This window comes from Citrus clementina, unplaced genomic scaffold (genome assembly GCF_000493195.1).
Source record: "Citrus clementina cultivar Clemenules unplaced genomic scaffold, Citrus_clementina_v1.0 scaffold_8, whole genome shotgun sequence".
Classification (NCBI taxonomy): domain Eukaryota; kingdom Viridiplantae; phylum Streptophyta; class Magnoliopsida; order Sapindales; family Rutaceae; genus Citrus; species Citrus x clementina.
Window position 1 is genome coordinate 18,487,082 of NW_006262022.1, and position 14,503 is coordinate 18,501,584.

At 34.4% G+C, this 14,503-nt stretch overlaps 1 protein-coding gene and 1 pseudogene across 1 annotated transcript; both read right to left on the bottom strand.

The window, feature by feature from the left end:
- LOC18034432 overlaps positions 1-2,852 on the bottom strand; it is a 7,348-nt pseudogene extending 4,496 nt beyond the window's left edge.
- A 5,588-nt stretch (positions 2,853-8,440) lies between these two features.
- LOC18034229 (MDIS1-interacting receptor like kinase 2) lies at positions 8,441-10,513 on the bottom strand. The gene is made up of 3 exons (XM_024179864.1): positions 9,937-10,513; positions 8,815-9,843; positions 8,441-8,733 (listed from the first exon to the last, which is right to left on the bottom strand). The coding sequence occupies exons 1-3, from the start codon at positions 10,511-10,513 to the stop codon at positions 8,441-8,443; spliced, it is 1,899 nt and encodes a 632-aa protein (XP_024035632.1).
- Positions 10,514-14,503: the final 3,990 nt, after the last annotated feature.

Consider the following 14,503-nt stretch of genomic DNA (forward strand, 5'->3'; position numbering starts at 1 on the left):
ATTAATATTATTTGTTAAATAACGCTTTATTACTGTAAGATTTTATCGTCGTTGTGTTACTATTAAGATTCTTAATATTTTTTTAAAAAAAATTGATGAACGAGTATGGACGAGGAAATATAATATGATTTGTTCCATTAAAAAAAAAGAAAAAAAAAGTATGATAAGTTGTGCACATAGACAACAACCAACTAGAGACATAGAATACATAATCCACAACAATTCATTTCGCTATCAATGTTTTGTAGTCCAGATACTTTTCTTCTAGTTCTCATGAACTAACTGAATATATAACCCAAATTTTAAGAACTTTTAAGAAAAAATTATCCTTTATAGAAAGATCAAAACAAATTAATTTACCCATCACACAAGGATCCTTAAGTTATTAAATTAAGTGATAAGTTAAAATACAAGAAATACACACACTCACATGATAAAACGCACTGTATTAGAGTGCCGTGTTTTACTTTTCTTTTAGTTTGTTTTTTAACTTAATTACTTAAAGGATCTCTTATTAGCTAATAACTACAATTTAGATTGTGTAAAAAATTAAGTGATTGACAAGTTGTGTACATAAAACAATAAACAAACTTGTGATATAAAATTACATAAACAATGACAGGTCCTATATCTGTATCAAAAATTTATAAGTAATGGAAAAGAGTTATGTACTGCAAAATAAAAAAATTGATAATTTTTAAAAAGATAAAAGAATACTCATTTTCTTGAAAAAATGACATTTACACCTCCAAAGTTTAGGGAAATTGTCACCAACACCCCCAAGTTTTCAGAAAGGGACACCAAGATTTTTTTTACGATAATATCCTTTACCTCTATTATAAAAAAAATCAACTATAATGTTTTATAATAAATAAAAATATAACACTAAAATAAATGCAATAATGTATACATTGTAACATAATTGCAACACTTAAAAAATATTTTAGTATTTTACAATCTCTTAGATATATTTTATTATATAAAATTAAATTTTATAATAAATAGAATCATATTATTAAAACAAGTTTATTAAAATTTAAATTATTTTGAATATTATGTAAAATAATAATAACATCAGTATGCGAGATTTTTTTATTGTAGAATATATTTAATGCAAATATTTATTTAAAATATCTAAAATAAATAGAAATATATTATTAAATAAATATAACAAATTACATATTTAAATTTATCAAAATATTAAATTATTTTAATATTCTCAATGTATTGCATAGATTACATTATTTATAAAATAATTCTATTTATTGAAAATTTAGATTCAATTTTTTAAAAGGTATAATGATCAAAAAGAGATCTTTGTGTCCCTTTTTAAAAGATTGGGGGTGTTGGTGATTATTTTCTCAAACCTAGGGGGTGTAGATGTCCTTTTTCCTTTTTTTTTAAATTTTTTTTAATTTGTTTGTTGTTTAAAAAAAGATTGGTGAATCAATGTATTCCTTTTTCATAGTTGAGAAAAAGAAGTATACGTCCAAAATTTGTTGACTTATAAGCAAAAAAATCCACAAAATTATTTTTTATAGTCAAAAATTTTTGTAACGGGCATACTTTGTTCCGTTTAAGCTTAATTTTGCGAAATCAAAACCACAATTAGAGATGGATGCATTCTACTGAAATCAAAACCACATTTTCAATCAGTTTTCAGAAAATGAAATGGATGCATTATGTAAATCTCCCCATCAGTTAAGGAGGTCAAGAAGTCAACACTCAAAAGTTTTTCCACAAAGATTAATGGACAAAATTGACCGTCGCCTTTTTAGACCTTGAGCGACTAACCAATTTGTTTACTGGGCATTATCTGTCCGAAGATGATGTCTGTGTCGGTAAACGGAATAGTCGACCAATTCCAAATCAAAGCAACAAACTGTGCCTTTCAATACCCATTAGTCATAATAATGTGCACTTTGATAAAGATATAACTGCTTCGATATAATAAATATATAAATGATAAACAATAAGCAAAAATTTTGGATCTAAATTGAGATGGTCTGAGGCGGACCCATGATTTTAATTTACAACAGAAATATAATACGACGCATTCCATTAAAAAAATAATAATAAATAAGTGTGACAAGTAAACAACAAGCAACTTGTGATGTAGAATACGTAATCCATGACAGGTAATTTCTCTTCCAATGTTTTGTAGTCCATATATTTTTCTTTGAGTTCTTATGGACTACCTGAATGGTTAGCCCAAACTTCAAAAACTTTTAAGGAAAATTTATCCCTCACAGAAAGAGCAAAATAAAGTAATTAACCCATCATAGAGACTATATCCAATTTAAAAAGTAATGTTACATATTAGAGTTTGTGTTTTATATATCTTTTAATTTGTCTCTTAAATTGATAACTTAAGTAATCTCTTATTAAATAATGACTCAAATTTAAATTATGTAAAAGATTGAGTGACTGACAAGTTGTATACATAAAACCACAAACAAACTTGTGACGTAAAATACATAAACCATGGCATCAGTAGGTCGTATATTTGTATCAGAAACTTATAAATAATGGCAAAGATTTATGTACGGTAAAATAAAAATTCTAAAAACTATTAAAAAAGATTAAAAAATTATTTTCTTATTCAAATTTTTTTGAATTTGATTGCTATTTATAAAATTGATTGATGAATCAATGAATTCGCTTTTTATAGTTTGAAAAAAAAATTATACATGAATAATTTGTGACTTATAATATTGGATTTTATGTTGTTTAACTAACTAATGGGGTTAATAATATAATTGTTCTGTCAAATCAGTCCTCGAATTATATGCTTGTTTTAGCTTCAACGATTATCTACCAAGACTATGACGTTCATTACCAAATGTCGACATTAGTTCTATAAAATTCAATGCACGGGGATTGACAAAGAGATTTAATAAGGGTTATGTATGTTAAATTAATACTGACGTAATGAATGACTCGTTCCATTTAAAAAAAAAAAAGAGTGAGATGTTGCAACAAAAAACCTGTACACATCTATTACATAATCGCCGACACAGATCATATATCTCTATCGAATAGTTGTAATTTGTATGTGAAACTGGGATAGCAGTAATTAAAAAATTCATATTGTTATGTGATAAAATGCTAGTATAACTTAATGAGTCTAATAAATACTTTTGTGCCAATCATTAAGAATTATCACATAATTTACTATTATCATGATGCGGTGGTTTCAAATGGTCACTTTTTGGCAATTCGTTTTGGTATTAAGCTAAAAGATAATGTTGATGCTGTTGTCCAAAAGGTAAGGCATTTGGGGTTTTCACATAAATTCTTTTGCTAATTTCTTTGAATTCAAAATTTCCTAAAAAAATAAACAGTTATTTTATTCCATTATGAATCTACGATGGCTGAACGGGTGGAAGGATGTTGATTGGTGTTGGGGGGACTTAGCATAAGATTTCTAGGTATCCAACCCAAAAGACTAGTCTTTTAGGTAGAGTGACCTACCACCTTATAAACCCAAGCATCTCCCCTTTACTAGTCAATGTGGGACACAACTCAACAATCCCCCCCTCGGACGAAACCACCGCCGAACTCTGGTCCTTTCGTCCGACACACCTGAGTTGTTCCACCACCACATTCCGGCTACTAGGGTCTAGCTCTGATACCACTTTAATCCGTGTGTATTTTGTGCTTGATCTATTTGTTATTCTTGATTTGTTAGTGTGTTGATTTCTTCTTGTTTGGTTCTTGATTATAAACCAGTGAGTTAAGTGTTCTTGGGGTGGGTTTAGTCTTGATTGTTAGGGCTTCAAACACAACAAATTGGTCAGTGCTGGTCAAGTTTGGTATGAATGAATCAAAACCTGTCCAAACACCTTTGGCAAGCCACTTTAAGCTTTCAGCAGCTATGTGTCCCCAAACAGCTGCAGAACAGCAAGAAATGTCAAAAATCCCTTACTCAAATGCTGTAGGGAGCCTCATATATGCAATGGTGCTAACCAGGCCAGACATTTCACATGCTCTCAGTGTGGTGAGTAGGTTTATGTCAAACCCAGGGGCTGACCACTGGAGGGCAGTAAAATGGGTAATGAGGTATCTTAGGGGCACTACAGAGTATGGGCTGTTATATGGTGGAACTAGAAATAAAGGAAATATCTTGGTGGGTTATGTAGACTCAGACTTTGCTGGGGATCTAGATAAGAGAAGGTCACTGACAGGATATTTGTTCACCTTGGGGGGATGTACAGTCAACTGGAAAGCTACATTACAGAATGTAGTTGCTCTGTCAACTACAGAAGCTGAGTATACAGTAGCTGCAGAAGCTCTCAAGGAAGCCATTTGGCTAAAGGGAATGGTTGCTGAACTTGGAACTGAACAAGACTCAGTTGAGGTTTATTGTGATAGCCAAAGTGCAATTCACCTCAGCAAAAACCAGACACATCATGGGAAGACAAAACATATTGATGTGAAGCTCCATTTTGTAAGGCTTGAAGTTTCCAGAGGAGCTGTAAAGCTTCTAAAGATAAATACAGAGGAGAATCCAGCTGACATGCTGACCAAGACAGTACCCTCTGCTAAGTTCAACCTATGCATGAACTTAGCAGGGATTTGTAGGAACTGAAGTTACAAATCGTGAGGAAGAAAGTTCTGTGGAGTAGCTGGAGTATTGAGTTCAAGGTGGAGATTGTGAAATATGAACTAAATACTCAGTCACGACATGTCATATGTTGAGTATGTGTTAGCACGACATGTCATCTGATATGCATTTGAAACAAAACCGACATGAGCCAAAATGTCGTTCTTTGTTTAAGTAAATCACATGCTTGGCACGTGAGCTGAAGAAACTGGTTTCTCTCTAAAACGACTAAGGAAGAGGTCGTTTTGAGCATGCTTTATCAAGACATGTTGCAAGCACGTGACTGAGGCAGAGACTGTTATGATTAGCGGGAAAAGCCGCTGAGAAAGAATCTAGAATCAGTTGATAAAGAGCTGGGGTTCTGGGTTTTTGGTAACAGACCTGAGAATTGTGAGAGGGCAAGAAAGAAGGGAATGAGAGAGAGAGTTTCAACTAAACTTGTAATCTCCATTTGTGTTTGCTTCTCTGTAAACTCTTGAAAGCAATAAAGTGAAATCACAGAGCTTGTTTCCAGTGGATGTAGGCATCATTCATTTAGTGCTGAACCACTTTAATCCGTGTGTATTTTGTGCTTGATCTATTTGTTATTCTTGATTTGTTAGTGTGTTGATTTCTTCTTGTTTGGTTCTTGATTATAAACCAGTGAGTTAAGTGTTCTTGGGGTGGGTTTAGTCTTGATTGTTAGGGCTTCAAACAATTGGGAGTAGCAAGGCTAAGCTGCTCAGAACCAAACAAAGTGGTATTGCGAGGTTTGGCGCTCATTTTTTGCATATTTACGTAGAGATGTCATTGTTTCTTAAAATTTTGGCTGTGTTTGGATTGAAGTCGGACAAAAGTTACAACATTAAAGTGTTTTGGTAAATATTAATTACTATAGTCTTAAAACTAAATTGATTTAATTTTACACTTGTATGATAAAAATTAATTATATCTTTATTAATTTTCAAAATTATTATTAAAAAATTATATTTATTATATATAGTTACTTTTTTTTTTTCACAACAACTATAATTTAAGAGCTACCAAATGGGGCCTCACTTAAAATGACTATAGATTTTGAACAGGAAGCATGGAACCACTTTCAGTGGATTACTTGTTTGATTTTTGGGTGTGGATTTCAGAATAAGCTCCTCAATGCAAACTGGAATAATTCGCTTGCTGATGGATAACATATGGGTGAAACTAGTTCAATGTCTATGAATGCTCCTGATGTGAGTGCAGGTTTCCATGCACTTCATTCTCTAGGATATACCATGCATTTTTAATTAGAAGCTATGATCTCTAGGCTAACACTGTCTCGAAGCAGAACTCCGATGATAATATCTCTTGCAGGACAATGTTGACACGTATCAGTTGCTCCTCTATTCGCACTATTTCTCCCGTCTGGCAAGGTTAATATATCTAACTTAGTGCATGTGGAGCTATTTGGCCTTACTAAGTCCTTGGCAAAGGCAGGGGCTGCGGTATCCGATTCTTTTCAGGCTGGCTATAGCAAGAATGATTGAGAAAATTATTCCCAAAATAGTTTCAAATATGGGTTCCCTATCAGTTCCTGGTAGAACATGATCAAAGTGTGAAGCACAAATGCACAATCGTACTGTCTCGACTGCATATTACGAGAAAAACGATGAAACAAACTAAATCAAATCGCAAAAGGCTTAAACCTGGTGAGAACCCTAGACCAAGGCCAAAAGATCGTTAGATGATTCAAGAGGGCGTAAAAGAGTTGGGAGAAATTTTACCCAACAGCGCAAAGGTAATTGCTTTTTTTTTTTTTCTCACTAATGATTTTAAGTTTATCTGTATTTTGTCAATAGTAGTTTATGTTTTAATGCTGATACTATTCCTCTTTCCCTTGATATGGATCAACAATGTAGCATAGATGCACTTCTAGAACGTACCATCAAGCACATGCTGTTCTTGCAAAGTCTGACCAAGCACATTAACAAGCTAAAATAAACAGAGGAGTCTAAGACAACTTTGAGGCAGTAATCTTGCCTGAACTTGCAGATAATCAGCACGAAAGGAGGTTGGCTTTAAAAGATAACTCTGAGAGAGGGTGACATGGGCATTTGAAGTCTGTTCACAATTTGTGGTCTGTCTTATCACAGTTGAGGATCTGAATCCACCTTGGCAGCTGCTCGTAAAGGTAGTAACTGGCCTTTTTTGAGTAGAAATTGTTTGGTTTGAGTAAATGTTCGTATATATGGCCTTGTTGACATATGCTTTTCAAGCAACGTGGTTTCTTTTTCAAAAAAACTTACTTAATCTGGGGAAGGGAGTGATGGAAGCAAGGAATGAGAAGATCTGACATGCTTTCGGCAGTACCGGTACAAAAGCAATATCGCTTTAACCAATGAATTATAATTTCCTACTAAATTAAATTTGCTTGCTGTAATAAATGAATGATTTATGCACAGCTTATTAAAGATGTATAAATATGTGACATTTGCCAATTTCTTTAGTTATTTATCTCAAAGAAAATGAAAACATGCTGTAAGTCTACATTTCAAAAACTTTCCTTCCTTTCAATTGGGTGATTCTTGTTGATAAGCCAGGGAGTTAGAGTCTATACATATGTTATCAAAATACAGCAAGCTACATGGTTTTTCTTTTAAATTTTTATAATATTCAAACTTTTCATCTAGCAGGCTTAGACTAGGTAAATCCCCTACAAATCTTATTCATCAAAGCTGTTACTTACGAATATACTAGCTGCAATAAGAACAGGAGTGAATTTTGCGCAACAAAGCAACATAACTTAAAATGATTGGGTTCAGTCAATTTCATTTTTTGGAGAACACACGGATGTAACATTGGTAAATGCCTTGGATAACAACAATGTGATGGTTCATCAGTAAGCTCAGTTGTCCACCTGGATATGTTAAGAGCAAGCTCGCGTTGCATTGCTTGCCACGACTGACATGGTTCCAGTCAACACTCAGGTGGTTCTAACTTACATGTTCATCTCCCCCAACCCAAGTTGTGACTAACCTCACTTTTTTGGGAGGGAAAACTCCATTTAGGTAGTTGTGTGATCTCTTTAAGAACTTTCAAATATATGTTTCTTACAGAGATGTATATCTGAATGGTGTCTAATGCTTTCTTAAATTATTTAGCTGTGGAAGATGATTATCGAAGAGGTTATTGTAATTGCTAAGTTAACAGGCAGAGGGGGGCATAATAGTGGGTTTTGTGGTTCAATAATGTATAGAGCATCTAGGATACGAGATGAAGACATTTAAGGTGTTTTGTTTTCTTAATTGGTATTTTCTTGCATTCCAGTTCTATTGCATGACTACAGCAATCACGTTTTTCTTCGTTTCTTATTTCATTTTTTTCTTTTTGTTATACTTCCTAAGTTTTTTGTTAAACGAACCAACATGTAGCATTCAATGGTTAAGTTAGGAACATTATCAGCCTATTTAGGACGTACAATAAAAATTTTGAAGACATTGTAACATATTTGCTAATATGATGTACTTGAAATTTTTTAAAGAGAAGCTTTGCTTCTTGTAATGGAGCACCTCATCATCTAGGTGACAGTATGTTGATAGGCTTTAACTGAACTGAGAAGAGAAATTGAGGGTGGAAGTTTGAAAACAGGCAACGGTTTTGGAGTGACATATCAGAAACACTAATGGATTATTAAACCTCTAACCGTGTGAGGTGAGGAAAGATTTTATTCATAAAATGAAAAAGATACATCTAGTCAATAGGACTTACAAGCATTACCCCTTGGGATATGGTAAAATCTAGAAAATGATTTCAAAGGACCAGACCGATTACTTAGTAAAATAAGCTATTCACAAGCCTGACTAAATCTTCAATTGACTAGATCTTTAACAGTTGACACACTTTCTGCATGGTTGGTCTAGATTCAGGATTCTCATCTACGCATGAAATGGTGACTTCCACGATTGATATCAATTTGTCATGAACATTGCGCGATGGAGTTGGAAGCCGAGGGTCCAACATTTCATCGAGTGCTATGTTCAAGTTCAAAGATGAAAAGGACATTGAGGAAATAAAATCTCTTGGATGCTTCCCCTTTATCACTTCCAATGCCAACACTCCAAAGCTGTACACATCGCACTTTTCAGTAACTTTCATTGTGTATGCAAGTTCTGAAAGGGAAAAACAGAAAGAATTATAATTAGATTATTATTATTTTTACACTGCACAAGCTTGAATAATAATTTGCATACCTGGTGCAACATATCCATATGTGCCTGCAAGTTCTGTCCAATTAGATGAGTCTGGCTTGAGAAACTTGGCAATTCCAAAATCCGAAACATGGGCTTCATTCTCAAAATCTAACAACACATTTTTGCTTGATATATCTCGATGAACAATTGGTGGGAAACAATCATTGTGCATGTAAGACAATGCATCAACTATACCTTTTATCATATTCATTCTCCTTGTCCACCCCAAATTCTTTGCTGCTGCATCATTGCTCAGGATCACGGCCAAGCTACACATTTTAAAGTATTCATAAACTATAAACAAGTGCCGAACATGTAAACAAAAGCCATAAACTTTCACAATGTTACGATGCCATATTTCGGTCAATGCCTTGACTTCATTCAAGAATTCTTGCTGAAATGTCATCTCACCTGGGAGTGGCGAATGAAATTTCTTGACTGCAATGATTTCTCCAGAAGCTAGCTTAGACATGTAAACACTTCCTTGTCCGCCCTTTCCAATGCAGTGCTCATCATCAAAGTCATTTGTTGCTCTAATAATTTCTTCATAGATAATTTTTCCTTCAAAAGTTAACACTGAAAGCAAACCCCGAGAATTTCCAGGGCTACTCTGTTGTGTTTGTGAATCATTCTTTCTTCGTTGAAACTTGAAGAACAGTCCAATCAAAGAAATTAAAAGAGCAACAAACCCTAAGAGAGGGAATACCACAACAACCCAGATCGTTCTCAAAGCTTGTTTGTTTGACTTTAATGCTTTGCAAGATAGAAGTCCTTTGACATCTCCATATAATCCTTTGTTCCCTTGTAGTGCTTCTATTGGAGCATCCTTGAATGTTGTGCTGTTAGGAATTGAACCTCGTAACTCATTGTAGGATATGTCAATGTGTAGCAAGCCATTCATTTTTTCAAAGCAACTTGGAATGAGACCTGAGAGGCTATTGTGGGAAAGATTCAGCTTCTCCAAACTTTGCATAATACAGATTTGAGATGGTATTGCTTCTCTGAGAAAGTTACGACTTAAATCCAACTCTGAAAGATGAATTAACTCCTAGAATTTAATTGGAATTCCCTGACTGAACTAATTATTGCTCAAATTTAAGTAATGTAATTTAACTAAGTTGCCAAGACTTTTTGGAATTGAATTGCTTAATCTATTTGAAGACAAGTCAAGGTGCTCGAGTTGAACGAGTGACCCGAGTTTTGGAGATAGTTGTCCAGAAAGCTGATTATGAGCCAAAACGAGCTTGATAAAAAAATTAAGCTTGCCAAGTTCTATTGGAATCTCGCCAACAATATGATTTGATGAAAGATCAAGAACTCCTAATTGAGATGAGTGTCCAATTTCAGGAGGTACATTGCCAGTAATATTATTTATAGAAAAATCTAAAGTGCTTAACTTTGGGCATCTTCCCCAATCAGATGAGATTTCACCATAAAAGTTATTCTGGCTAAGATCTATGTAAGTTAAGTTTGGATAAATATAAAAAGACTCAGATATATTGCCGGTTAGATAGTTTCTATCGAGACGTACTCTTTCTAGGCTTGTCAAATTTCTCAAAATGGGAATTGGACCTCGAAATTGGTTATGACCTAATAGTAGTATAGTCAACTTCACAAGGTTCCGGTATTCATAAGGAATAGCACCAGAAAGTGAATTCTCAAACAAATTTAAGTAAGTCAAGTTGCTTAAATTGCCCATAGAAATAGGGATTGAGCCACTGAGTTTATTGTACCCCAAACTAAGGTTGGAAAGAGACCTCAAGTTTCCCAATTCACTTGGAATTGAGTAAGAAAGTGAATTGGTATCAAGATACAAGGTAGCTAAGTTGCTTAAATTGCCCAAAGATGGAGGGATTGATCCATTGAAGTTATTCTCACTCAATTGTAGATTTGAAAGAGACTTCAAGTTTCCTATTTTACCTAGAATTGAGGCAGAAAGTGAATTGCTATAAATATACAAGGTAGCCAAGTTGGTTAGGTTACCTAAAGAATGAGGGATTGAGCCACTGAGTATATTATTGTTCAATTGTAGATTGGAAAGAGACCTCAAGTTTCCCAATTCACTTGGAATTGAGTTAGAAAGTGAATTGGTATCAAGATACAATGTAGCTAAGTTGCTTAAATTGCCCAAAGATGGAGGGATTGAGCCACTGAGTTTATTATTACTCAATTCTAGATCAGAAAAAAACCTAAAGTTTCCTATTTCACCTGGAATTGAGCCAGAAAGTGAATTGGTATGAATATACAAGGTAGCCAAGTTGGTTAGGTTACCTAAAGAATGAGGGATTGAGCCACTGAGTTTATTATTGCCTAATTCTAGATCGGAAAGAGATTTCAAGTTTCTCAATTCACTTGGAATTGAGTCATAAAGTGAATTGTTGTAAATACAAGGTAGCTAAGTTGCTCAAATTGCCCAAAGATTGAGGAATTGACCCACTAAGTTTATTATTAGTTAATGCTAGATCAGAAAGAGACTTCAAGTTTCTTATTTCACCTTAAATTGAGGCAGAAAGTGAATTGCTATAAATATACAAGGTAGCCAAGTTGGTTAGGTTACCTAAAGAATGAGGGATTGAGCCACTGAGTTTATTATTGTTCAATTGGTATCGGAAAGAGACCTCAAGTTTCCCAATTCACTTGGAATTAAGTCAGAAAGTGAATTGTTATCAAGATACAAGGTAGCTAAATTGCTCAAATTGCCCAAAGATGGAGGGATTAAGCCACTGAGTTTATTATTGCTCAATTCTAAATCAGAAAGAAACCTCAAGTTTCCTATTTCACCTAGAATTGAGCCAGAAAGTGAATTGGTATGAATATATAAGGTAGCCAAGTTGGTTAGGTTACCTAAAGAATGAGGGATTGAGCCACTGAGTTTATTATTGCCTAATTCTAGATCGGAAAGAGATTTCAAGTTTCTCAATTCACTTGGAATTGAGTCATAAAGTGAATTGTTGTAAATACAAGGTAGCTAAGTGTTAACATAAATATGTTAATAATATTGATTTTGATGATAACAAATTTTAAATGATCTTTGATAAAAGTATTGGAGCTATTTCTTAATAAACGAGAGCCTTAGTAATCATTCCATTCATGCTTCATAAAAGATGGACTTTAAAATTAGAAAAAGATTCTCTGCAAAAAAACTGGTTTAAAATGCAATTCTGGTTATAAACGGTGAACCGTTTATTTAAACGGTTAACCGATAACAGCCAGAGAGCAACATATTTCCTAAACCTCTAACCGTTTATGAAAAACGGAAAACACAAAAGATGGGAAGGTTACTGGAACTTAACGGTGAACCGTTTATTGTAAACGGTTAACCGATTATCACCAGAGAGCAACATATTACCTAAGCTCTAACCGTTTATGCTTAATGGAAAACACCCAAGATGGGAAGGCTACTGGAACCTAACGGTGAACCGTTTATTTTAAACGGTTAACCGATAACTTCCAGAATTGAAGATTGTCCTCCTCTGGCACTGATTAACGAAAACTGATAAGGCTAAATTGTTTTGCAGGTTACTGGAGACAAACGGCGAACCGTTTATATAAAACGGTTAACCGATAATGTCCAGAGAAGCCACTTCACGCAAGTCCTTAACCGTTTAGTGTAAACAGATAACAAATACTCATTTTGCAGGTCTCTGGAAGTTAACGGCGAAAAGGCAACCATAAACGGCAAACCGTTTATTTGAAATCTGGCCCAACGGTTATTTTGACCAGCCTAAACGGTTAACCGTTTATGGTTAACGGCGAACCGTTTTCTGTCCGACAGTTTGTAACGGCTAGATTTTCGGCTCCAAATATAAATAAGCTCATTCAAATTCAAAGAAGATTGATCACAACACGACCATTTGAGCTAATATTCGAGAATACAATCTTCATAGAGCTTAGAACACATTCTTGCTTCATCTATTCACATATTAAGCATAATTGTGTAATCTTATATATTGTGAGAGGCAAAACAGTTTGTAATCCTTTATTTTGAGTGATTGTAAGTGTTGGGATACACTTGGGTTAAGAGATTGGGGATAATCTCTTGTTGTAAAGGTCCATTGACACCTTGGAAGTCAAGTGTAAGCATTTGAAGCCTTGGAGGCTTGCTTAGTGGAATCCTCAAGCCCGGAAAGCTTGGAGGCGTGGACGTAGGCGAGGTTGGCCGAACCACGTAAAAATCTCGGTGTTTGAATCCCTCTTCCCTTATCTTTTTATATTGTGGTTCTCTTAATTGTTATTGCTTTGAATTTGATTTATAATTGCATTAAGATTTTCTTTAATAAATTGAATAATTTTTTAGAATCCCAATTCACCCCCCCTCTTGGGTTGCATACTTGTATTTCAATTGGTATCAGAGCCTCGTTCTCTTGTTAAGACTTAATCGTCTAGAGTAAAAGATCCATGGCAACCCTAAATGACTCAACCTTTAGAGAAGGGCAATCCACAACTAGACCACCATTTTTCGATGGTAATGACTATGCTTATTGGAAAACTAGAATGAGAATTTATTTGCAAGCCTTAGATTATGAAATTTGGGAAGTTGTTTGTGATGGTCCATTCATGCCTACGTTCAAAGATGAAGTAGGAGATGATATTCCTAAACCATCGAGTCAATGGAGTGAGTTAGAAAAGAGAAAGATGTCTCTAAACTCCAAGGCTATGAATGCTTTGTTTTGTGCTCTTGATAAGAAAGAATTCCATAGAGTATCTAGTTGTGAAAGTGCACAAGAGATATGGAACAAACTTGAAGTTGTCTATGAAGGGACAAATCAAGTGAAAGAGTCTAAAATCAGTAGATACACTCGTCAATATGAGTTGTTCCAAATGGAACAAAATGAAAATGTGTATTCTATGTATACTAGATTCACGGACATAGTGAACACCCTAGGTGCCTTAGGGAAAACCTTCTCAAATAGTGAGAAAGTTAAGAAAATCATTAGGTCTCTTCCAAAAGAATGGAGACCTAAAAGAACCGCTATTGAAGAGGCCAAAGATTTAAATACTTTACCTCTTGATGATTTAATTAGTTCTCTTATTTCGTATGAAGAGGATTTAGCTGCAGAAAGAGGACATGAGGAGAAGAAGAAAAGCATTGCTCTCAAAGCTTCAAAATATGAGAGTGATGAGGAGAGTGAACCGGATGATGAAGAACTAGCCATGCTAGCAAGGAGGTTCAGAAAATTCTTCAAGAAAACCGGAGAGCGAAGAAATTTCAGAAACTTCAAGAACTATAGGGAGAAGAAGGAGGCAATCACTTGCTATGAATGCAAGAAGCCTGGACATATAAGATCGGAGTGCCCACTTATCAACAAACTCAAGAAGAAAGCAATGGTTGCAACTTGGGATGATAGTGAGGAAGAATCAAATGATGAAGAAGGATCGCAAGAAGTATCAAACCTAGCACTCATGGCAATAGGAGGAGATGATGATCTCAATGAGGTAAGTGATCCTACCTATGATGAATTATATGATGCTTTTCAAGATTTGCATAATGAGTTGATGAAAATTGGTAAAAAGAATGTATGTCTTAAAAAGGAAATGGCAAAGCTTAAAAATGAAAATGAATCTCTAAATGCAAGAATTGTATGCCTAGAAGTAGGAAACAAAACATTGCATGATGAAATTGCATTATCAAATGAGAAACCTAGCATCTTACATGAGCATTTGAAATCACACATAGATGAGTTGAAAA